General features: G+C 37.1%; 1 protein-coding gene across 2 annotated transcripts in view; it reads left to right on the forward strand.

Annotated features, from left to right (window-relative positions):
* LOC137646410 (arylsulfatase B-like) overlaps positions 1-19,071 on the forward strand; it is an 87,003-nt gene extending 67,932 nt beyond the window's left edge. For both annotated transcript variants that reach the window (XM_068379512.1, XM_068379517.1), the window contains exons 3-13: positions 1-694; positions 3,841-4,004; positions 5,088-5,191; positions 5,563-5,687; positions 6,257-6,492; positions 6,865-7,048; positions 8,719-8,816; positions 9,440-9,576; positions 11,621-11,866; positions 12,209-12,375; positions 18,252-19,071. The exon at positions 1-694 is cut by the window's left edge and continues 159 nt beyond it. In XM_068379512.1, the coding sequence (XP_068235613.1) occupies positions 1-694; positions 3,841-4,004; positions 5,088-5,191; positions 5,563-5,687; positions 6,257-6,492; positions 6,865-7,048; positions 8,719-8,816; positions 9,440-9,576; positions 11,621-11,866; positions 12,209-12,375; positions 18,252-18,436 (2,340 nt within the window). In that variant the 3' untranslated portion in view covers positions 18,437-19,071. The remainder of the gene's footprint in view (positions 695-3,840; positions 4,005-5,087; positions 5,192-5,562; positions 5,688-6,256; positions 6,493-6,864; positions 7,049-8,718; positions 8,817-9,439; positions 9,577-11,620; positions 11,867-12,208; positions 12,376-18,251) is intronic.
* Positions 19,072-27,490: the final 8,419 nt, after the last annotated feature.

The raw sequence follows: 27,490 nt of genomic DNA on the forward strand, positions 1-27,490 counted from the left end.
CAAGAAGAGGAAGAAGACAGCACAGATGTCTTCGAAAGACAATTTTTGGAGGATCCTTTTTTTGAAATAGATCCTCCTTCTCGCGAAGGTGATGAGATAGATGAAGAAGAAGAGGATAGTGAGGAGGTCTTTGAGAGACAATTTCTAGAAGATCCCTATTTTGACCTTGATGACTATAAGCAAGACGTCGATGAATATGCTGAAGCGGATAGTGAAGAAGACTTTGAGAGGCAATTCATAGATGATCCCATCTTTGATATAGGCAATTCTCAGTTTGACGTCGACGAAGAAGAAACGAAAGAAGAAGTAAAGAGTATTGACGAATTGAAGGGACCTCTTTTTAAAACGCCCTTCTTTGAGAAAGATACTCCCCAGCACCATGTCTTCGACATTAAACGAATGAAGAGAAAGCTACAGCAGAAGAAACAGAAGAACTTTCAGAAGATGAAGAAAATGAAGCAAAGAAAGCAGAGGCAAAGGAGAAAAAAACACAAGAAATATACGAAAAATGTGGCCAACCGACGAATGGACAGACTTCGGGAAGCAAAAGAACAGGCCAGCAAGGCAGAGGAAAAATTGGAGTTTTTCCGGAGGGAGAAGCAGTCCCAAGGACATGTATCCTCCTCTGGAAGGAGATATCTCAGACCTGCTCCTGAAAGACCTAATATTATCCTCATCGTCGCTGATGATTTGGGTGAGTTTTTTTTTTTTTATTAAATTTGTTGCTTTTAACATATTCTCTCTCTCTCTCTCTCTCTCTCTCTCTCTCTCTCTCTCTCTCTCTCTCTCTCTCTCTCTCTCTCTCTCTCTCTCTCTCTCTGTATACTTACTGTATATATATATATATATATATATATATATATATATATATATATATATATATATATATATATATATATATATACACACATATATATATATATATATATATATATATATATACATATATACACACACACACATATATATATATATATATATATATATATGTGTGTAGATATATATATATATATATATATATATATATATATATATATATATATATATATATATATAAGTAAGTGTGTGTGTCTGTGTGTGAATGGTAATTCGACCATCAAATGGATGGTAGAATTAGATATCAGCTTTAATCAGGATTTAAACTCGTACTGTGAGTTATAAACTCGTGATCTACACAGGTTCACGTTGCATTGCTTATACTTAAAGGTGAAGTTTAATTCAGTCATTTCACTGCTGGTTGAGAAAATCGCATGTTATATATATATATATATATATATATATATATATATATATATATATATACATATATATATATATATATATATATATATATATATATATATATATATATATATATATATATATATATACATGCCTGTGTGCTTTTGGGACACAGATTCTCTCTAAAGCAATATATTAGGAAACACATTAATGTCTTAGTGGCCTTAATGTGTTTCCTACAGGGATTTTCGTATTTTCTCAGCTTTTTTAGATTCTCAGGAGTGACTCTGATTAAAGTAACTGTGGCTATTTTTCTTCTTCATTTATTCTATCATTACAGCACTATTTCGACAAAACTATGTCTATCCAGTGATTATTGATTAATATGAGTTTACAATTCCTTTTATATAAGAGGTTTTTCAAAGATTATCATTAATCATTCTGAAATTATTTTTCATACAATTTAAGAAATTAAAAATAAAAAGATGAATTGCTTTAAGATTCAGAAATCCTTAGATTATAATGAGGATAATGGGGGATTATATACTTGTATACATATACATACATAGACATGCGCATATGCTCCAAGATGTATGCTCGGACCTGCACCACTACAGAGATTATCCTAATGGCTCTCTGTTTTAAGTGAGCGTATTATTTGAATCCTGTTGGATGTTCAATGTTGGCCCTTGGAGGGCGATGCTTACAGCTCCGGGCATTATAAACCAGCCTTGCACCAAGATGTATGCTCGGAACTGCACCACTACAGAGATTATCCTAATGGCTCTCTGTTTTAAGTGAGCGTATTATTTGAATCCTGTTGGATGTTCAATGTTGGCCCTTGGAGGGCGATGCTTACAGCTCCGGGCATTATAAACCAGCCTTGCACCAAGATGTATGCTCGGAACTGCACCACTACAGAGATTATCCTAATGGCTCTCTGTTTTAAGTGAGCGTATTATTTGAATCCTGTTGGATGTTCAATGTTGGCCCTTGGAGGGCGATGCTTACAGCTCCGGGCATTATAAACCAGCCTTGCACCAAGATGTATGCTCGGAACTGCACCACTACAGAGATTATCCTAATGGCTCTCTGTTTTAAGTGAGCGTATTATTTGAATCCTGTTGGATGTTCAATGTTGGCCCTTGGAGGGCGATGCTTACAGCTCCGGGCATTATAAACCAGCCTTGCACCAAGATGTATGCTCGGAACTGCACCACTACAGAGATTATCCTAATGGCTCTCTGTTTTAAGTGAGCGTATTATTAGAATCCCGTTGAATGTTCAGTGTTGGCCCTTGGAGGGCGATGCTTACAGTCACCTTCTTCGCTTTCTAAACAGGCTTATCTTTGCCTGTTACCAACCTCAAACCCAAAAACCTAACCCCAATATCCTAAAAGTAAAAGTTGCAGAATACCCCATACCCCAATACCTAACCCCCCAAAAAATGTCCTACCAAAACACTTACGGGCTGCAAGGTTGCAAAAGCCCGTGTCTGGCCAAAAGGGCCAGGCAATAAAAAAAAAAAAAAAAAAAAAAGATGCTTACAGCTTCAGGTATTATAAATCAGCCTTAGTTGTTCTCCATGGGAACCATTTGGGTTCCCTCAATTCATTTATTACAGGTAGGGTTTCCAGTCTGGGTTGTTGAATTTCTTTGAATTTCTTCCTTTTGGCTTATTTTATCTTAATGTCTAGATATCTATTGATGGTTAATACATGTTAAATTCAATGTATTTCAGCGTCTACACCTATCCAAGACTGAGGCCAAAGGAAATCATTTTATATACCTAAGATTTTTATATGAGCTTTTAGAACACAACTTCTCTCTGATATAATTCTCATTAAAAGCAATTGCCTTTGCATAGTTTTGTTTCCTGCAGAAATCCTCATATTTATGTAGTTTCTTCAGGTTCTCTGGGTTGAGGTTTTGGTTAAATAAACGGTGATTATTTACTTTTATTTACTTTATCACTGCAGCACTGTTTCGACAATCTTATGTCTTTATCAAGTGATTCCTAATTTACGTTATTTTTAGATAAATTTTACAAAGGAGAAGAACTATGGCCGACTTATAATACCTGGATCTGTAAGCACTGCCCTCCAAGGGCCACCATTGAATATCTAACAGGATTCTAATTATATGCTCCTGCAAGCAAAAAAAAAAAAAAAAAAAAAACTTTTTAGCCTTCAACTATACCTATGCTCCTGCTTACTTTCTTCTGTCTTGCTTACCAGCCTCTTTTCATTTTCCTTTATACTACAAATAAGTGCCGAATGGCCTCTTGGCCCCAGTGCAGGGCTTTTTGTTCTGAATTCATAAATTCCATCCATCCTTTCAATTGGTCCTTCAGAACAAAAATAAATCAACAAAACATGATGGTATGTTAGTTACTCTTGTCATGACAACAAACTATTTAAATTTGTTATACATTTTGCATCTGTGAAGCTTTATTTTTATAATGCTTACTACAGAAATGAGTGGTATGACAAAAAATACCTTTAGATTAACCTTCGACTATAAAATTACTAACTTAATCGCTCCTAAACAACAATTTCACCTGAATAGAAATTTATTTACAGAAATTGATAAACTTAAAAACAACCTATTCTGTGGCAGGTTACAATGACGTCCCTTGGCACAACCCAGACGTAAAGGCACCCAATATCCGGAAGTTGGCCCGCCAAGGCATTATACTGGAGAATCACTACGTTTTGCCGCTCTGCACTCCATCCAGGGCAGCACTGCTGACGGGGGTGTATCCTTTCAGATACGGAAAGCAGGTTAGTTTCCTTGAATTGTAAAGGATGTCTGTCTAAGAAGAATGACAGTTTCGATTTGAAACTCGAATGGCCTTTTAAGGACACCTTAGAGAAAGGAAATATAAAATTTTATCATTTTCTCATGAATCATATTGAATGAGAAAGGAAATTGGAGCCTCGAGTCTCTTTAGCATTCATAGTAGTTATAAGTTACAGTGTTTGTTATTCATAATAGCAGATGGTTGGCTCTCTAGGTTCCTGCATGTGAAAAAACATATTTAAGATGCGCTTGTCTCTGTTAACTAGCCAAATACAATTACCAATGTTAGCGACTGAAAAACTTGACAGGTATTGCAAAGGCTAAGATATTGCAACTTATTTCTTCATCTAACACTGACCCAGTGGGGGGGGGGGGTGATTGTATCATTAGGGCACCTCACAAGATACTCCGAAAGCTTCACTTCGGGTATAAGCAGCGTTCCTTCAGCCCCTAGATGTGCTAGCTTAATTTCTTTACACTTTACGTTCGTTCCTACTTCCCTTCTTCCATATTGCTGTCCAACCTCTTCAACTTTTACGTTATAGTGTAACTAAAGGATTTCGCCCCTGTTGCTTATATATGCTCAATAGCATAAATTCACAAATCTTTTCCAATTAACGATGATGTCCATAACGATTTCCTTCTCAATAAAGTTCTTCGTGTAATTTGCCATACATAGAGTAGGGTGATTGTTTAATGTTGGGAAAGCATCGTAGAGTTTTACCCAGGACGTGACTTGTTTAACCCTAAAAGAGAATCAAATGATCTCAGCCTTACAAGGGATGTTAGTTTGCGGGAACTAGTTTTCTCATGCAACATATAATTCCACACTTTATCAATATACCTTCTAAAATATACTTGGGATTTTATGTTATGCATTTATATATATTTATGTATAAATATATATGGTACATATAAATAAATGAATATATATATATATATATATATATATATATATATATATATATATATATATATATATGTGTGTGTGTGTGTGTGTGTATATATATATATGTACGTACGTATGTATGTATAGGCTATATATTTGTATCTTCACATGATAGGCAGGCGAATCTTTGCCTCTGAGTCCTACAGGTCTGAACGCTTCCATCACCCTCCTACCTGAACGTCTCAAGACTCTAGGATACAGCACGCATCTCATTGGAAAGTAAGTTCGATACAGAACTCATCCTACATTATTTGACCATTATCATTGTAAACAAATTAAATCAAACTTGATTTTCAATAAGTTTGGGTCATCTTGTTTCTTCACTTTATCATCAGGTCGGTATTTTGAGGCATACTCTTCCTCCAAGCAATCTTGATTTGACCTTACCACCTCTTTTGATAAACTCATTCTGGAATATTAATGATCAACTGTCTTACTTTACTAATATGCAAATTACAATCGATTGAAATTAATCAGATAAAGAAATCGTAGAATATTGCAGAAAAGTATATTTTGTTACACAAAATTCAAATGTAGAATCTCTGTAAGTGTTTGTTCTTTTTTTCTCATTCGAATGGGATCATACGCAGATGGCACCTGGGTTACTGCAGCTGGGATTATACCCCAACCAGAAGAGGATTCGACTCATTTTATGGCTTCTACCTGGGTAGCCAGACCTATTACACACAGTACAAGAAGATGGGACGCAGAAGAGGTAGGTGAGGATAAACCTTGCTTGAATATACGGTATAATATATATTCTTGGTAATCCCAATGTTTATAAAGCTTTTGCTTGACGTGGATGTCAATTCATATATATATATATATATATATATATATATATATATATATATATATATATATATATATATATATATATATATATATATACATACATACATACATATACCAAGGCACTTCCCCCAATTTTGGGGGTTAGCCGACATCAACAAAAGAAACAAAACAAAAAGGGGACCTCTACTCTCTACGTTCCTCCAGCCTAACAAGGGACTCAACCGAGTTCAGCTGGTACTGCTAGGGTGCCACAGCCCACCCTCCCACATTATCCACCACAGAAAGTACTTTCTATAGGATTAGACCAATCAAATGTCAATACTATTTACATTTGGCCTATGTTAGTGGAAATAGGTTGAGCATGACTCTGTCCATCATCTTAAATAAACTTTTGGCAATGAAATTTTCTACTGACTTTAGAATTTAAGGCATAATTTCTTTAGTCATGTTCTGGATTAAATGCCGCAATATGTTTATTTGTTTTTCTAGGATCTCTTGACTGGTGGGGCACCAACGAGGTCGAACTCACGTATGATTACGAGGAACCCAGCCAGGCTGACCCTTCTGAAAATCTGAAGGACGACCAGCTCAAGAAGTTGGAGGAATCAAAGAGAGGTCAAGGAAGAAGGCGTTTCCGTTGGTATGGCAATCAGGATGAAAATGGCGGCAGGGACTTCCGTTTCAATGAACTGCCCCTTGCCAACCTTTCAGGATTTTATTCAAATGTACGATTCCTTTTGATGGATATATTTTCTATGTTTCATTTGCACCAGCTCTCATAGAAATATATGGTTTAATTTTGCGGCTGATTCATCTCACATTGTTCTGTTTTACTTATTTTTTTCATGCATTTCTTTGTCTTTCTGTAAAGTCACAGGACTGTATATTCAATTCCATATCTTATGGTGTGTGTGTGTTTTTTTTTTTTTTTTTTTTTTTTTCTATTAAGTCCTCTTACCTCTGACCGAACTGAAATGTCCCTTTGATTATCTTGCTTCTTTTATTCTAGTCGTATGCCAGATTTCATGAGCAATAGCTATTCCATTATATTGTGATCTTCACTCGTAGACAAGAGATTATTCCTTTTGATCCTGCAGGACCTTTACGCCGAGAGAGCCGAAGAAGTGATCAAAGCCCACGCGGTAACAGACGGCGTTGTCAAGAGTCCCCTTTTCATGATGCTCTCCACCCAAGCCGTCCATGGTCCCGTCCAAGTGCCCCTCAAGTATCGACGCAGGCACACGGCAACCACGAAGAACCTGGCCAGGAGAACATTCTTAGGTATACAGTAGATCAAAAGTCATTTGGATTCTTGATCTCACTGATATATTTACGTTTGTAAGATAGTCAGTTGCTCAGGCCACCAGCTAGAGAATTATTTCTGGTTACGGTTCATTTTCTATTTGCCTACACACACACACACACACGCACACACACACACTGCTGAATAGTCTGGCCTATTCTTTAGATATTCTCCTCTGTCCTCATACACCTGACAACACAGATTGCCAAACAATTCTTCTTCACTCAAGAGGTTACTGCACTGTAATTATTCAGTGGTCACTTTCCTCATGGCAAGGGTAGAAGAGACTCTTTAGCTATGGTAAGCAGCTCTTCTAGGAGAAAGACACTCCAAAATAAAGTCATTGTTCTCTAGTCTTGGATAATTGTGTTTGTCACTCAATAGCTCTTTTTATTAGAGAACGAAAACAGGCAAGACCATCATTATGAATATCATTGGCACCAATGATTTATATTTAAATCAGAAGATAATTGATAAATGTCTATTACGCAAAGAAATTTGAACAGGGCAATATGTTTGATTTTCTCCGGCATACGTTGCACACTTTCCTATGGAAATTGAAAAGTTTTGACAACGCATTTTGGAGGGGAACAATTGGTTGATGTATTTACGTTTACCTGTACTTTGAACTCAAAGAGATTGCTTTTGCCTTCATTTATGTTTGAAATCTATAAACAAGGACGTTTGTGAAAGAATAGAATACTGAACGCTCAGAAAATGAGGCAAAAAAAAAATCGTAACTTTTAGACATATACGCCTACTGAGATATAGATGCTCAAAGCAAATCATTGTGATTCTTAAATCGAAATTAAGTGGATACTTGGAAATTTATGATTCTTAAATCGAAATTAAGTGGATACTTGGAAATTTATGATTCTTAAATCGAAATTAAGTGGATACTTGGGAATTTATGATTCTTAAATCGAAATTAAGTGGATACTTGGAAATTTATGATTCTTAAATCGAAATTAAGTGGATACTTGGAAATTTATGATTCTTAAATCGAAATTAAGTGGATACTTGGAAATTTATGATTCTTAAATCGAAATTAAGTGGATACTTGGGAATTTATGATCCTTAAATCGAAATTAAGTGGATACTTGGAAATTTATGATTCTTAAATCGAAATTAAATGGATACTTGGAAATTTATGAGCAAGCGTCTGTTTAACGCATACTCTCTAGAGTTACTGGTACTCCATCTTGAAGAAGGACTGGAGAGACAAGAAATGGTTGGGAAAAGGAAAAGACGAGAGTCGATTCGCTTAGGAAATATTTCAATTACCTCTTGATATGTGGGAGATTATATACATCAAAATGCAGAAGCAGGATAATGTGACGGTGCCGAGAGAAGGTTGTGAACTCAAAGACAGTGTGAAAGCAACTGAGTTAATTTATTATGGAACACTCTCCTTTATATACAAAACCTCAAGGCAACAGGAAATTACATGTTCGAGAAAATGACAATGTTACATAGGCGACACGCAGACATGTTTATTCTGGTTCTTTTTAGTGCGAGGGAAGAGCGAAGATACAAGCATAATATATACAAAAGGAATTATGTACAATTGTGTGACACACGGTTGATACAATAATCATAAAAATTGAAGAAGCGCTTCAACATTCAAGAATTGTACTTCTTTTTTCAGGAATGGTCGATGCTTTGGACGATGTGGTTGGGAGAGTCGTGGATCAACTGAAGACTTCCGGTCTCTATCGAAATTCCATCATATTGTTCACCACTGATGTGAGTCTTATTTCATCTTAACCTTTGATTAGATACTTATTTATCTGAAAGAAAAAGGAAATCAGTTTCAAGTTTACAACGACTGGGACTTCATATATTGAGGGAACACCTGGTGAAATTCAATATCAAAATACCGTGTTTGAATATGTGAAGTAAAACAAAAGTATTTCTCTAATGCAGAACAAATGAACGAACATCAAATATAGTAACAGAAAGTGTTAAGAAGGCCGGTGCAAAGAACAATAATATCAGGTGACTTTGATTATATAAACCAAACTGCAGATACTAACACCGGTTTTATTTACGATAAGCCAGCTCTGTAAGGGCCCGGCCAGACCAAGCGCGGCTAGCGGCGACCTACATAAGATACCTAAGGTTTCAATTTGCCGCCATAACCTCTTGCCGCTAACCTCGCCGCTAGCCGCGCTTGGTCTGGCCGAGCCCTTAGAGTCAACTTTGACTCATTCGGCTAGTAAATCTCCAACCCTTTAGTAATTTGATTATGATTACCACTATATTTTCTGGGACTCAGAATCCTGCAAAGCGTTAATGCACAAAATACGACAGAAAAACCCTGAAAAATTAATGTTATGTAAATCACTATTTTTATGTCTCTGATTCAGAATGGTGGCAATATCCAAGCAGGTGGAAACAACTTCCCTCTTCGAGGCTGCAAAGGTGGTTTGTACGAGGGCGGCACCAAAGGGGTGGCTTTCATTCACTCTCCTCTTCTCCCTAAGTCCGGCTTCAAATATAATGGGTAAGAGAGGAAATAACATTTTGCTATGGTCAATGAATTAAATAATATAATAAGGGAGATGAACATAGCAACTAGTAATAGATTAGTAAAACAGAATCTCAAGCGTATATCTGCCGTGTTTTAGTACTTAAGATTCCGGAAGTACTAGCTCATACATGGAATTACCTCATGATTTTGGATTGAACTAGCTCACTCCAAATTGCTAAATTAGTTCACACTCAAATCAGAACAATTATTTGACTTTTATGTGAGACTTCTTAAGTATTAGATTGTCGTTAATATTTAAACAATCGGTAATATATGTCATAGGTGTTTCTAATATGTGATGTGAAAAGGTATTTTATTTTCCAAAACTCTTACATCTTAAATTTACAAGGAAATAATACTATTATTTCAAGATTTTTGTTTTATGCTTATCCAATGAGGGGGTATTGATATTTCACACATTTACACAAACACTATATATCCTAGACTCCTAAAAATGAACTGAGGGGACCTGCTCAACCTTGAAATCACCTTCAGATATTCATACTGTAGCTGCTGAAGTTGTCAGGGTACTCATCCCAGTATCTGAACCCTCCTTTCCAGGTGATGGGCGTGCTGCCTCCTAGCTGACGTCCTGGGCTTCTGTAGCAATGAGATTGATGAGTTGTACACTGTTAGCTTTTGGGAGTTCCCCTTGTTGTTAAAGCAGTTGTAGTATCCTTCACAGTCATTGTTGGTGCGGAACTCCGGTATATAAGCAGTCCATGAACAGGAAGGGTAGATGGTGCTGTTGATCCAGTTCCAGAGGATGTAGGACATCAAATAGGAGAACAGAGGGTTAAGTTCATGGAGTTAAGTTTGTTGAAGAGGCAGGGGATAGCTTCATGAGAAAGAAATTACAGTGCATTTACCCTCTTCACAAAGTTGTAGGTGGATATTTGTTCCAAGTAGGACTTCTGAAGCCCCAGCTCTTGAACTCGGGTGAAGATAGCCTTGTTGTACTGGAACAGATATCCGAAGATGTTGATATCATGGAAGGAGGCACGGGCTGCTTGCAACCTCGCCTTCTCGATGTCACAAGGGATAGTCTTTACTTGGAGAGAGTTTTTCTTTTCTTTGATGCTTTTGAAGAATTCAGTCTAATCCTGCTGAGACATTGATGATGTTACTGCTCTTCACGAATCCATGCATGATCTAGAGCTGGCTGAAAGGAGGCTTCATGAGCTTGAAAGTCCCATTGACACACTAGTTATTGAAGTTTTGCAACAGGTCCCACTGATCGTTAGTAGCAAAGAGGAGATCAAAATTGCCAGGCTCTGTGGTTTCTGTGTGGGGGCCATTAAGGTCATCCAGCAGGAACTGTGCAGAGATGTGGTCAGCGTTGAGTTCAAAGAGTCTGTCTGTTGGGTGGTATGGTCGACCGTAGCACGCTGGTTGTTGCCATTCTGTGAGAGCTGCTTGAGAGTGGGCTTGTCACAGGGCTGGTCAAGAGGAAGCAGCTGACAGATAGCTTTCTCCGCAATCTCGCGAGCAGAAATGTATGGTTGAGCCCTGCACTTACGATCTCCATAGAAAGAAAACACATAAAAGGAGACCTTTTCCTGCTTCAATAATATGTTCATAATCACTTAACTACAGTTATCTTCATTGAAAGAAACCACACTAAACAGCCATTTCAACAGCCCAAAAATACTCACAATCTTGAATCTTAAATCAATCAAATGACCAACTAATTAACTACTTACCTGCTTTTATAATGGTAAACAGTTCATAAGTGCTATACAACATATTAAATATGTGTTATTTAGAAAATATATGAATACACAAAATAACTTAAATAAGTAAATTTTAGGAGTGAGCCATTTCAGCAATTGGGAGTGAGTTAGTTAAATCCAAAATCATGAGCTAATTCATATCTCCAAACGAAACAAAACTGGTGATATCTTGATTTATTTACTCATAGTTTTGAAATAACGACTTGGTAATGAGCCGTCTTTGTTAAATGGGTCAATGGTCCTAAGATCTGTTTCCTCCTAACGTGATAATCAATTTATTACAGGATGATGCACATGGTCGATTTGCACGAAACCATCCTACATGTGGCACAAAATGGTGGTTCTCCGCCCCAAGGACCCGGATGGCGAAGGGAACTTCTAGATTCGTTCCAGAAAAACCCTCCTAAGCATTCAGGCACTAACGGGCGTGATGGTGTAAATATGTGGCCTGCCATTCTAACGAATACTGAATCTCCAAGAAATTCGTTTGTCTACAATGTGCGCAAGAAACCACTACGAGGAGCTGTTCGGTGAGAGGAAGCAATATTTTCGCGTACTGCAACGTAAATATTTTACTTTTGCTAACTGATCGACTTGTGTTTACCTCTGCACAATTGGTTATATAATTCACTGATGCAACAAAGGCACCAATTCATGTGTCATTAGATTTTAAATACTAAGGTTGATTGGATCAGCGAAATGATGCGTTTAAGTACCCTTAAACTAAACAAACCATTTGAGGGAACACGGATAGCTTACCTCTGGAAGATATAATTTTATGAATCAGGGAAACAAGAAACAGAAGGTAAAAGATTATAGAATTTAGTAGAACATATTTCTCTTTTTGAAATCTCAAACCACCAATCTTTCAGGAGGAAGAACTGGAAGCTAATTATAGGCGAAGCCGGGAAGTTTGACGGCTGGGTGCCTCCCTCAGATGTCTCTGCTGGAGCCCAGGACATTGACGAGGCAGATAAGTGTTGTTCCACTTGGCACTCGCGGATCAGAGACAGACATCTTGCCCTTTACAATCTGAAAGGTTAGTGAAGTAGAAATGAAAAAGACAATTTAAAAATGTGGTACAAAGGACAAAATTTTTGTAGATTCTGCGTACCAACCATCCGCCTCTCTCTCTCTCTCTCTCTCTCTCTCTCTCTCTCTCTCTCTCTCTCTCTCTCTCTCTCTCTCTCTCTCTCTCTCTCTCTCTCTCTCTCTCTTAACTGCCTTAATTTCATTATTTAGGCTGAAGCCGAAAGTTGCTTGTACACGGATTTTCTAACCGAGAAATTCCGGCTATGACAGGAAGTCGACCTAGATTTCAATACAGGCACAGGTATCAATCTCATGCATTAACGTTGCAATTAAATGATGACGCATTACAAAGCTTGATAGAATGAGTAGTATTTTGTCCTTCCTGAATCCTGAAGATAATTATATAGGTACTTTTAAATTTGTTTTTTACATCAAGTCGCAATTACCTATTTTTTTTTTACGAAGGATGTGAAATTCATTAATATTATACACCTGTACATAGACATATACTGTATGGTACTCACATTGTAATATACAAGTATAAAATATGCCTATGTAACTTAGTTAATGTTTATAAGTTTTTAGAGTATTAGTATATTACTGTAATATACCCAGAATACTCGAAATCCCTAATAGTCTTCCTTATAAAGCAGGTTCCTTATTACTGATAATTAAGTTTGAACTAAGATACTTTGTGAAAATTAGATATTACCACAACGACTGTAATAGTTAACTGCTCCAACAATTTAGATTGATTGTTACATTTTAAAAGTGGTTGGTTCAACTATTATATTCCTTAATATATTGATATGATTAGAAAATTCTTTTGCCAGGAAGAATATTAGTGGAGTGTGTGAACCAAATTGAACAGGGCAGTAATTAAGCTGTTGAAATAATTTGGGTACAGTAAATATGTTTTATTATTTGTTTCTATAATTTCATATCCTAAATGTATGCATGTTTTTTGCTACTTATATTAAATATATTGAGTTTCAGCTTCGCCTAACAATCCATTTCCTACAACACACACACATACAGACACACACACACACACACACACATATATATATATATATATATATATATATATATATATATACATTTATATATACTGTATATACTATGTGAGGCATCAAAGAAGTGGAGCTGGGGGGAGAGTGACTGCTCCCCGCACTCTAGTTTTGGGGTGTTTGAATGTGCGTGGATGTAGTACGATAGAGAGTAAAAGACGTGAGATTGGAAGTATGTTTAGCAATAGAAGGATGGATATATTGGCTTTGTGTGAGACAAAGATAAAAGGGAAAGGTGAAGTGATGTTTGGTGAAATGTCTGGTAAAGTGTCTGGGATTGAAAGGGGAAGAGCAAGAGAAGGTGTGGCTTTATTGCTGAGTGAATGGATGACAGGTAAAGTAGTGGAATGGAAGGCGATATCATCTAGGTTTATGTGAGTAAGGGTTAGGTTGGGTAGGGAATGTTGGGCTTTTGTCAGTGCGTATGGGCCAGGTTGTGAGAAAAGTAAAGAAGAGCGAATGAGTTCTGGAATGAATTAACTAGGTGTGTAGAGGGACTGGGTAGAAGGAATTATGTAGTTGTCATGGGTGACTTAAATGCTAGAGTGGGCGCTGGAGATGTAGAAGGTGTCATTGGGAAATATGGCGTACTAGGTGAAAATGAGAGTGGTGAGAGACTGGTAGATATGTGTGTTGAGCAAGAGATAGTGATAAGTTCTAGCTTTTTCAAAAAGAAAGATAAAAACAAGTATACATGGGTAAGAGTGGCAAATGGAAGAGTAGTAGAAAGGGCATAAATGGATTATGTGTTGATAACTAAAAGAATGTTTGGAAGATTGAAAGACGTGCACGTGTTTAGGGGTATGGCTAACGGTATGTCTGATCATTTTTTGGTGGAAGGAAAATTAGTTGTAGCACAAGAGTGGAGGAATAGAGTTGGTGGATGTAAAAGGGAGCTAGTGAGGGTTGAAGAGCTAATAAAACCGGGGGTAAAAAGTAAATATCAAGAAAGGTTGAAAATGGCATATGACGAAGTGAAAGTAAGAGAAACGGGTAATTTAGAGGAGGAGTGGAAGTTAGTAAAAGAAAATTTTGTTGGGGTTGCAAGTGATGTGTGTGGCAAGAAGTTTGTAGGAGGCAACATGAGGAAGGGCAGTGAATGGTGGAATGAAGGAGTGAAGGTAAAAGTGGAAGAGAAAAAGAGGGCTTTTGAAGAATGGCTGCTGAGTAATAGTGTAGAGAAGTAAGAAAGATATAGAGAGAAAAATGTGGAAGTAAAGCGCAAGGTAAGTGAGGCAAAAAGGGCAGCTGACCTGAGGTGGGGTCAGGGATTGGGTCATTCATATGAAGAGAATAAGAAGTTTTGGAAAGAAGTGAAGAGAGTAAGGGAGGCTGGTTCAAGAATTGAAGAGACAGTGAAAGATGAAAATGGAAGGTTTGTTAAAAGGAGAGGAGGCAAGGAATACGTGGGCGGAATATTTTGAAAGTTTATTGAATGTTGAGGATAATAGGGAGGCAGATATAATTGCTGTTGCAGGTGTTGAGGTGCCGGTGATGGGAGATGAGAAAGAGAGAGAGATTACAAGAGAGTAGGAAAAGCATCTGGTATGGATGGTTTGAGAGCTGAGATGTTAAAGGAAGGGGGTGTGATTGTACTTGAATGGTTGGTGAGATTGTTTAATATGTGTTTTGTGTTGTCAATGGTACCAGTAATTGGGTTTGTGCGTGTATTGTACCACTATATAAGGGTAAGGGAGATGTGCATGAGTGTTGTAATTCCAGGGGTATTAGTTTGTTGAGTGTGGTGGGAAAAGTGTATGGTAGAGTACTGATTAAGGTAAAACAGAGAATGCAATCTTAGAAGTACAGGGTGGTTTTAGAAGAGGTAGGGTTGTATGAATCAGATTTTTACAGTTAGGCAGATATGTGAGAAATACTTAGCAAAAGATAAGGAGGTGTATGTTACGTTTATGGATCTGGAGAAAGCGTATGATAGAGTTGATAGGGAAGCAATGTGGAATGTGATGAGGTTATATGGAGTTGGTGGAAGGTTGTTGCAAGCAGTGAAAAGTTTCTACAAAGGTAGTAAAGCATGCGTTAGGATACGAAATGAAGTGAGCGATTGGTTTCCGGTGAGAGTGGGGCTGAGACAGGGATGTGTGCTGTCGACGTGGTTGTTTAACTTATATGTTGATGGAGTGATGAGAGAGGTGAATGCTCGAGTGCTTGGACGAGGATTGAAACTGGTAGACGAGAATAACCATGAATGGGAGGTAAATCAGTTGTTGTTTGCAGATGATACTGTACTGGTTGCAGATGCGGAAGAGAAGCTTGGCTGGTTAGTGACAGAATTTGGAAGGGTGTGTGAAAGAAGGAAGTTGAGAGTTAATGTGGGTAAGAGTAAGGTTATGAGATGTACGAGAAGGGAGGGGTGTGCGAGGTTGAATGTCATGTTGAATGAAGAGTTACTTGAGGAGGTGGATCATTTTAAGTACTTGCGGTCTGTTGTTGCAGCAAATGGTGGAGTGGAAGCAGATGTACGTCAGAGAGTGAATGAAGGATGCAAAGTGTTGGGGGCAGTTAGGGGAGTAGTAAAAAATAGAGGGTTGGGCATGAATGTAAAGAGAGTTCTGTTTGAGAAAGTGATTGTACCAACTGTGATGTATGGATCGGAGTTGTGGGGAATGAAAGTGATGGAGAGACAGAAATTGAATGTGTTTGAGATGAAATGTCTAAGGAGTATGGCTGGTGTATCTCGAGTAGATAGGGTTAGGAATGAAGTAGTGAGGGTGAGAACGGGTGTAAGAAATGAGTTAGCAGCTAGAGTGGATATGAATGTGTTGAGGTGGTTTGGCCATTTTGAGAGAATGGAAAATAGCTGTCTGCTAAAGAAGGTGATGAATGCAAGAGTTGATGGGAGAAGTACAAGACGAAGGCCAAGGTTTGGGTGGATGGATGGAGTGAAGGAAGATCTGGGTGATAGGAGGATAGATGTGAGAGAGGCAAGAGAGCGTGCTAGAAATAGGAATGAATGGCGAGCGATTGTGACGCAGTTCCGGTAGACTCCGCTGCTTCCTCCGGTGCCTTGGAAGATCGTGGAGGCAGCAGCAGTAGGGGATTTAGCATTATGAAGCTTCATCTGTGGTGGATAATGTGGGAGGGTGGGCTGTGGCAGTACCAGCCGAATTCGGTTGAGTTCCTTGTCAGGCTGGGAGGAACGTAGAGAGGAGAGGTCCCCTTTTCTGTTTTATTTGTTTGATGTTGGCGACCCCCCAAAATTGGGGGAAGTGCCTTAGTATATGTATGTATATATATATATATATATAAATATATATATATATATATATATATATATATATATATATATATGTATATATATATATATATATATATTCTTATATATATACTCATAAATATATATATATATATATATATATATATATATATATATATATATATATATTCTTATATATATACTTATAAATATATATATATATATATATATATATATATATATATATATATATATGTGTGTGTGTGTGTGTGTGTGTGTGTGTGTTTTATACTGTATATAGGAAAGTCCTAGAGAAGTTTGTTAGAATGATTGAGATGTTATGCAAGAGAGCATGGACGAAAGTAATTACAGAAGTTTGAAAGACAACAACCTTTGAAGTTGGTGTTGGATTACACCAGGTTCAACCCGTTTTTTTTTTTTTTTTTTGCAGTGGTCATGGATGTGATAAGTGAAGAGTTTAGAAATGAAGAATTGTAGGAGTTGCTATATGCATATGAATTGTGATTACTGCTGAGAATGGGGAATACTTAAGGAGAATGGTTATAGAGTCGTAGGAGACTTTGAAAAGGGGTAGCTTAAGGGTAAATATGGATAAAACAGGGGTTATGGTGAGAAATAAGGAAAGAAGGGATAGGATAGCCATACATGAAAGTAGAGGCTCGGTTATAAAACAGTGGAATTTACTATAATTAGGAGGGAAGATGTGAGGCTCAAGTTGAGAATAGGATAAAAGCAGTTTGGGGGAAATGGAGAGAGGTAGCGGGAGTGGTATATGATAAGAGAATAACAATCAAGCTAAAAGTCAAGCTCTATATTACAGTAATAAATAAGAACAGTGTTGATGTATGGATTGGAAAAACATGGGCTGTAAGACTAAAAGAAGAAGCAAAGCCTAAGAGATCAGAGATGAGAATGGTGAAATGGATTGAGTGTCACTGCTTGAAATATTGGAAAATGGTGAAATAAGAAGCAGGGCAGGCATAGTAAAGATTACAGACGTGATATGTGTGTCATGACCGAGATGGCGTGGCTAAGTGTTGAGGATGGGTGGTAAGGTGGGAGTTAGGAGGGCTTGGGCGAAACCTGTTTTAGGGGAAGATCAAGAAGGAGTTAGAGAATTAGAAGAGAAGAAAAGGTGAAGGATGATATGGAGAGAAGAGGTTTCGTGGAAGAGGATGCCTTTCATAAAGGGCATTGGAGGGGCCACATCAGGCAATCGACCCTTTGATGTAGGGATAACGGTGGAAAATAAAAAAATAAAATAAATAAATATATATATATATATATATATATATATATATATATATATATAAAACATCAAATGGCTGCAGTACGTGTTATGATATGATTACAGTCAACCAGGAGTAGGGTAAAAGGTGATAATTGAAACCCAATATCTCCATTTACAGTATTTCTACACATTACCTTGGGTTAAAGAAACCATTTGTCCATAGAACATTCAATATATTTAATTTTATGAGTCTATAGATTTCTCTGCTTCTCATTTCATCCCCCTTTTCACCTTTGACACTTGTGTGAGAAGTTACATTTTAGCCTCTTTTGTATTTTCCGATACAGACGACCCACTGGAAACCACCGACGTGTCGTACCTTAACCCGAATGTAACATCGACGCTCAAATCTCTCCTGAAGAAATACGCTGCCCAGAGCCGCCAACCGCACCTACCCCGGGAGGATCCGCTTGGACATCCTAGCCTTCACGACGGTTTCTTCTCTCCGGGCTGGTGCCAAGCAATCGTCTAAGTCTCGCAGGAAAAGAGAAAAACTAGTGAAAACAAGGAACACACAAAACTAAAAGACAGAGAGGCGCCGTTGCAAAGGCAAAGCCTCAACCTGAACCTGAACCTGAACCTGAAGATCATCTACAGATGTTAAACAGGTCATAAAAGCAAGAGGACAGCATTATGGAACTTTGGGTGGCTTATAGATGTGTATATGTAACGTTAGCTACCTATTGTTCTCATACCTCATTGCAATTTCAGTATTTAAAAAGATGTTATTGTTGCGTCAGTGCCAGTAGTTTGGCTATTTAGAAGGGGTTTGGGATGGCACTCAGAGTTTTCAAATTATAATATTATTTGTTCAAGAGATCACCTTAAAGGTTTTGTCCAAACGCACTAAAGTCCTTTTTAGTGATGTCCGATCTTTTTGTTCGTCAAATGTTTAAAGGAGGCCTAGCGTAAATGAAAGCAGTAGATCACATACAGTAGGCCTATATATCTAATCTAGAGCCAACTGAAAGCAAAGTAAGACGTATAATCAATGCAGAACTAGATTTTATCATTGTTATTTATTTGAAGCACAACTGCAACGTTGAATCAGGAGCTGAATTTTGAAGTTATAGTCCATTTCTTTTAGCGATGCATATTTGCACCGACTCGCAGCGGTGCCCTTTTAGCTCGGAAAAGTTTCCTGGTCGTTGATTGGTTAGAATTATCTTGTCCAACCAATCAGCGATCCGGAAACTTTTCCGAGCTAAAAGGGTACCGCTGCGAGTCGGGGCAAATATGCATCGCTATAAGAAATGGACTATAGTGTATTTTGTTATAATAATTGTATACGAAATGTGTTACAAAAGGCCACGAATATTACATAGAGGAATTGTTGCCGTAATTATTGGAGTCTGGCTGCGCCAGATGAACCCAATTCAACCATATTGAAGATAGCATTGTGCATTTGTTGCATGAAAGTTGCTCTACGATAAGGTGTGTTGGGTCTGTGTCACTCCCATTCTTAAAGAGCATGAAGAGGGGTCTCGTCAGGGGCACCTTTGTGTGAACTTGATTTGGCAATTGTATAATGACAACTTTTGTTGATCTATCTTTGTTGTTTCTTAGGGCTCGGCCAGACCAAGCGCGGCTAGCGGCGAGGTTAGCGGCAAGAGGTTATGGCGGCAAATTGAAACCTTAGGTCTGGCCACCTACATAAGATACCTAAGGTTTCAATTTTCCGCCATAACCTCTTGCCGCTAACCTCGCCGCTAGCCGCGCTTGGTCTGGCCCGCGCCTCCTATCTGGCCACCTACATAAGATACCTAAGGTTTCAATTTGCCGCCATTACCACTTGCCGCTAACCTCGCCGCTAGCCGCGCTTGGTCTGGCCCGCGCCTCCTATCTGGCCACCTACATAAGATACCTAAGGTTTCAATTTGCCGCCATTACCACTTGCCGCTAACCTCGCCGCTAGCCGCGCTTGGTCTGGCCCGCGCCTCCTATCTGGCCACCTACATAAGATACCTAAGGTTTCAATTTGCCGCCATTACCACTTGCCGCTAACCTCGCCGCTAGCCGCGCTTGGTCTGGCCCGCGCCTCCTATCTGGCCACCTACATAAGATACCTAAGGTTTCAATTTGCCGCCCTAACCTCTTGCCGCTAACCTCGCCGCTAGCCGCACTTGGTCTGGCCGGGCCCTTAGAGATAGAAAGCTCTTCTACCTTTCGTTTATGAATGGGGAACTCCCATGTGGAAAATTATATTTTTCAAAATTATGTTTTGCTATCATATTACTCAATTATAGTTATTTAAAACAAATCGGACATAATATCCTCAAATAGATATTTTTGGGGCTAGAAATCTCTTTAAAGTACATGTAAAAGTTCACACAAATTGAGCAATGTTGATGAGTGCCAGTTATATTAGATGAACTTGTTCAAATTTATACAACTCTTTCAAAGATTTTTTTAGAATTAGAAAATAGATCTTGAACCGAAGAATTCAGTTCCATAACATGATGCCACAAATCTCAGTTCGCAAATGAATGCATTCTGAATTCTGGCAGAAGCTGTCCCAGAAGTCCTTCTTGTTTTAAGGTATTTATTTCATTTCCAAAGTCAGTTTTCGATACAACTCAGGAAGAACTGAGCTGAGTTAAGGTTTTGCACCTGATTAATACCTAAGAAATTTTGAGATCATATTTCTAGTGTGTAATGGCCATTGATAATTTTATGTTAGCAAATATTCTCCCTTTTTTCCAATTTTGTTGTGGCTTTTAAATGGAATCTATTATTTATTAGTGTAGTATGTAACTAATTAATTTAAACTTGAATTTAAGGTATTATATATTACCAAATACATCCTTATTTATTCACACACCATCACACACACAATATATATGTATATATATATATATATATATATATATATATATATATATATATATATGCATATATATACATGTATATATATATATACATATATATATATATATGTATATTTATATATACATATACATATGTATATATATATATATATATATATATATATATATATATATATATATATATATATATATATATACATATACACACACACACACACACATATATATATATATATATATATATATATATATCTATATATATTTATATGTATATATACATATATATATATATATATAAGTATATGTATATATATATATATGTATATACCCACATATATAAGTATATATATATATATATATATATATATATATATATATATATGAATAAGTTATTCATATATGTATGTGTGTATATATATTGCTGAAAACATGAACACTTAAGTATGTCAATACTTAGATAACAGGTGGAAGAAATGTTTCATCATTTAAAATTTCATTGTACTACCTTAAAAAGTCATATTTCACAGAACACATTTTGACTGATTTTATTAAGAGTGTATATAGTTATTCCATTTATGTGATATTAGTAAAAAAAAAAAAAAAAAAAAAAAAAATCCTATCCCCAAAATAATTCAATTATTTTGTATATCGAAATAAAATTCATCTTTATTGATTGCAGTTTTCCCACTTTATAAAACCTAATAAGTTATAATTTTCTATTTATCCGTGAAAAGTATCTTAATTTTAAGAATGGTAAACTGTAATATAATTCATAATCACAGAACTTCAAATGAAAATATCAGGTAATTTTTTCATATATTTTCATTATAATTTTTTGTAGTTATATCAAGCCTGGAATTGATTGAACAAAATATAGTCTGTTAGACTCGAGTAAAAAAAAAAAAAAAAAGATTAACTATCACCGAATGACCTCAAAACCTTAAGTCTAAGGTCTTTACTACCTGACATAAATTTAAATCTTGATATTATTATTATTATTATTATTATTATTATTATTACTATCCAAGCTACAACCCTAGTTGGAAAAGCAAGATGCTATAAACCCAGGGGCTCCAGCAGGGAAAAATAGCCCAGTGAGGAAAGGAAATAAGGAAATAAATAAATGAAGAGAACAAATTAACAATAAATCATTCTAAAAAAAGTAACAACGTCAAAACAGACATGTCATATATAAACTATTAACAACATCAAAAACAAATATGTCATAAATAAACTATAAAAAGACTCATGTCCGCCTGGTCAACAAAAAAGCATTTGCTCCAACTTTGAACTTTTGAAGTTCTTCTGATTCAACTACCCGGTTAGGAAGATCATTCCACAACTTGGTAACAGCTGGAATAAAACTTCCAGTGGGTATGTAAAGAATATCATCTTGATATGCCACTCTGAATTTGAAAGATTAGATTCCTTGTTAGTATCAATAATTTTATCTAATAAACACAGGCGAAGTTAGCTATGTGAAGAAATCAGGAACGCATCCATCAGTATTATCCTGCCTCTTGATGTCCGCTTAGCTACGCACTGTTCGTGCGTTTTTGTTTTCCTAAATATAATCAATTTTTTTTAATGAAGCGCATTTGCACCGACTCGCAGCGGTGCCCTTTTAGCTCGGAAAAAGTTTCCAGCTACCTGATTGGTTAAAATTATCTTGTCCTACCAATCAGCGAGCAGGAAACGTTTCCGAGCTAAAAGGGCACGGAAAAAGTTTCCAGCTACCTGATTGGTTAGAATTATCTTGTTCAACCAATCAGCGAGCAGGAAACGTTTCCGAGCTAAAATCGGAAAAAGTTTCCAGCTACCTGATTGGTTAGAATTATCTTGTCCAACCAATCAGCGAGCAGGAAACGTTTCCGAGCTAAAATCGGAAAAAGTTTCCAGCTACCTGATTGGTTAGAATTATCTTGTCCAACCAATCAGCGAGCAGGAAACGTTTCCGAGCTAAAATCGGAAAAAGTTTCCAGCTACCTGATTGGTTAGAATTATCTTGTCCAACCAATCAGCGAGCAGGAAACGTTTCCGAGCTAAAAGGGCACCCCTGCGAGTCAGTGCAAATCTGCCTCGCTAAAACAACTGACTATAGTGGCCACTCAGACGCAGCAGTCAATATCTCAGATTTTTGTTTCTGACACAGGCATACTATTACATATTTAAAACATCCGTTCTTCTCTTCGTAAAGGTAACTAATATTGATATGATTATCATTTTGGTGCTCCTCATTGATTGAATTAACACATCATTCGTTTCAGGAGCCTCCATGCATTTTCATTTCTCATCTCATTCTTGTAAATAAAGGGTTATCACGATTATCACGTGGATAAGAATTTAATGTCATTGTTGATATCAATTTATGTGAAATTAATGTCTCATAGATTATTGTAAACATGAAATATTAGAATATTTAAAAGGGGAAAATAAATCATTACAATGGTCAATCAGTTTTATTACCACCCTTACATTAATAACCTAATTATCTAAGAGTTATACACGTTTAATGTGAACAGCTCATTTACTGTACAGACTTGCCTTATTTCAACTTGAATATAAAGAAACATTTAAACATTTAAAACTGAGAAGTATATCAGATCGAGATGTGATTGAAGACATTTGGCTGATGATAAAAAACTAATATATATATATATATATATATATATATATATATATATATATATATATATATACTACATATATATATTATATATATATATACATATATATTATATATATATGCATACATGTATATAAACACATCTATTAAACATATATATGTATATGTATTTATAAATAGGCATACACATATACACATTTATGTATGTATGTGTCTCTGTGTGCCTGTGTGTTTATGTATATATGTATAATCAAGCAAACACACATACACACACGCACACATATGTATATATATATATATATATATATATATATATATATATATATTGTGTGTATTTATGTGCATTACATGTGCAGTTACATATACATAATTCAGTGTATAAATGCATATATAAATACATATATAAATATCTATCTATCTATCTATCTATCTATCTATCTATCTATATATATATATATATATATATATATATATATATATATATATATATATTTATATATGGAGAGTTAGGATACGTTTTATTTTCAAAATTTCGTTTTCAATAATCTGGTAATTTTTTTATCGAATTGTTCCTTCAAGTTGACTAGAAAATACAAAATTAATAATTTTTGTTTCATAACTTCTGTTTCTCACGTAGCTGTAGCTTCTGAGAAGTTAGTACAATTCTAGAAGTTAAAATTTTCAAGTTTGTAAGATTATTTTCTAAACTGCTGTCACCTATCGGTTTTAGATGATCACTAATGAACTTGAAACCTCATAAGACATGATTTTATTATTTGTGGTTTAATTTGATGGGACTATTGATGCTTGTGGTAGCTTAATGGAAGTATTTCTGACTAGCAGTTTGTTGGGAAGGAGTTCGAACACGCTCAAGCTCGATAGTTTTTATTAGTTTTTATGCAAACTCACTCTCCTTGTAAGTATGAACACATGTAGAGCTAGTGCCTGCTTGATGAGTTGTATTCCTGATCAAGAAATAAAGTTGCTTTACGTCAACCTGGACCAGACAAAGTATTAAAGGCTAGCAAACAATATGGAGATCAAATTTATAATGAAATTGAGCAGCAGTTGAGCTTGATGAAACACTGAATGTTCCTATATAATAGAAGTGTATCGCTAAGCGCTACCATAAGAAATAATATCAAAGAAACCTCGAGAGGCAAAGACAGAGTGTTGGCTCGAACATCTAGTCGTATTCAACCTCTTGCAGTGAGTGCTGAAGAGCAAGAAGATCTCACGCTCGAACGTCTAGTATTCTACCTCTTGCAGTGAGTGCTGAAGAGCAGGAAGATCTCAGGCTCGAACGTCTAGTATTCTACCTCTTGCAGTGAGTGCTGAAGAGCAGGAAGATCTCAGGCTCGAACGTCTAGTAGTATTCAACCTCTTGCAGTAAGTGCTGAAGAGCAGGAAGATCTCAGGCTCGAACGTCTAGTAGTATTCAACCTCTTGCAGTAAGTGCTGAAGAGCAGGAAGATCTCAGGCTCGAACGTCTAGTAGTATTCAACCTCTTGCAGGTGAGTGCTGAAGAGCGGGAAGATCTCAGGCTCGAACGTCTAGTATTCTACCTCTTGCAGTGAGTGCTGAAGAGCAGGAAGATCTCAGGCTCGAACGTCTAGTATTCTACCTCTTGCAGTAAGTGCTGAAGAGCAGGAAGATCTCAGGCTCGAACGTCTAGTAGTATTCAACCTCTTGCAGGTGAGTGCTGAAGAACAGGAAGATCTCAGGCTCGAACGTCTAGTATTCTACCTCTTGCAGTGGGTGCTGAAGAGCAGGAAGATCTCAGGCTCGAACGTCTAGTCGTATTCTACCTCTTGCAGTGAGTGCCGAAGAGCAAGAAGATCTCAGGCTCGAACGTCTAGTAGTATTCTACCTCTTGCAGTGAGTGCCGAAGAGCAAGAAGATCTCAGGCTCGAACGTCTAGTAGTATTCAACCTCTTGCAGGTGAGTGCTGAAGAGCGGGAAGATCTCAGGCTCGAACGTCCAGTATTCTACCTCTTGCAGTGAGTGCTGAAGAGCAGGAAGATCTCAGGCTCGAACGTCTAGTAGTATTCTACCTCTTGCAGTGAGTGCTGAAGAGCAGGAAGATCTCAGGCTCGAACGTCTAGTATTCTACCTCTTGCAGTGAGTGCTGAAGAGCAGGAAGATCTCAGGCTCGAACGTCTAGTAGTATTCAACCTCTTGCAGTGAGTGCTGAAGAGCAGGAAGATCGCAGCACTGAAAATTGATACCTCTTGTTGGCAAGGTGAGACTCATATGTGTTGGGGGTGTTCCAGGGAGGTTGGGAAGGAAACACAATCTTGAAGTTAACATAAGTTCTATTGAGAAGGTGCAATACACGAATCAAATACAACAGGCAGGAAATAAGTCTGCCTTGGGTGACGAACGAAAATACAAGCACACTGTGTGATGCCTCAAGGCTGGGAAGTACATTGTTGCCATGTCTTCGGGGCGTTGCCACACTTAATGATGTAATGCATAACTATGCATAATAACATGGTAATATGATGCATATACACATGTGAGTACATAGGGGGTGTATTTATTTACAAGAGACATATAATAAAGGAGACATAATAAATGGGAAACATAATACATTGCTTTAGGTATGATTATATGTTAACGTCAGTTAATGTAACGGTTCACATTTTATATATCTACAATATGTAAAGGTGTGAAAGAAGCAATTCTGGAGGCATGCGATAAAACAAATGTCATACTAGCTGGGAAAGTATGAGTGAAAATGGTAGGAATTCCTAGTGACCTCTATCACCCATGTCACAGACACTCAAATGTATGTTGACTGTAAGACTATATTCATGACTGCAAAGGCTATAGTAGATTCACGAGAGGTCTACCTATAGTCAATTTCTTTTAGCGATGCAGATTTGCACCGACTCGCAGCGGTGGCCTTTTAGCTCGGAAATGTTTCCTGATCGCTGATTGGTTGGACGAGATTATTCTAACCAATCAGCGATCAGGAAACTTTTCCGAGCTAAAAGGCCACCGCTGTGAGTCGGTGCAAATCTGCCTCGATAAAAGAAATGGACTATAGTATGTCATCAGAGACCTTTGCCTGGCTCTCCCTGGTCCTAGTATACAGTAGTGTATTAAATGTCGAGTTTCCCTCTCACCAAGTATGACTTCTCATTGCATTCCAATAACAGACTGTACAGTACAATGTTAATGATATGGAATCATCTCAACCTAACCTGTGTACAGTGTAATGTATTTTTCCTTGTGGATTTTAAACCTGGTTGAAGGAAGGCAATCAATTGACATAAGAAATCTTGATAAATAAATTCGGCTACACGATACTAAAACGAACAAAATAGAAGAAAATTTAACTGTTTAATTTTGTTACTTACAAAGATAGTCGAGTATATTTTCAGGTTATTTGATACTGATCTAATGCTACTGATTTGTCACATATACCAAAGGCACTTCCCCCAATTTTGGGGGGTAGCCGACATCAACAATGAAACAAAACAAAAAACGGGACCTCTACTCTCTACGTTCCTCCCAGCCTAACAAGGGACTCAGCCGAGTTCAGCTGGTTCTGCTAGGGTGCCACAGCCCAACCTCCCACATTATCCACCACAGATGAAGCTTCATAATGCTGAATCCCCTACTGCTGCTACCTCCGCGGTCATCTAAGGCACCGGAGGAAGCAGCAGGATTTGTACTTGCGGAATTTTCCCCGCCCAGCAGCAGAAATCAAATTTCACAAAGCGTGTGTGCTAACAAACACTTGTATCGTCCAGTAGTAAGCGTCCTTCCGCATCATAATGTTCCATAACATTGACCATTTCCTTCCCTCGACGGATGTCATTCTAGTGTGACATTTCATTTTCCACTGACCTCGGACGTAGGCGTGTCTCCCTTTCCCACCGAAAAGTCGTTTTCCAAAGTCATACATTTTTCAAAATAAGGATTTGAATGTTAATTATGAAGGGGAAAATCATGAAGCTTGTATCCCTAAGCAACTTCTACACAATGTTGGCAGTATCCTTTCGATTCAATTATTATATCACAGATAATAAAGAAAAGATGGTTAAGTATTATAAATGGTTAT

Source organism: Palaemon carinicauda, chromosome 1 (assembly GCF_036898095.1).
Source record: "Palaemon carinicauda isolate YSFRI2023 chromosome 1, ASM3689809v2, whole genome shotgun sequence".
NCBI classification, from domain to species: Eukaryota; Metazoa; Arthropoda; class Malacostraca; order Decapoda; family Palaemonidae; genus Palaemon; species Palaemon carinicauda.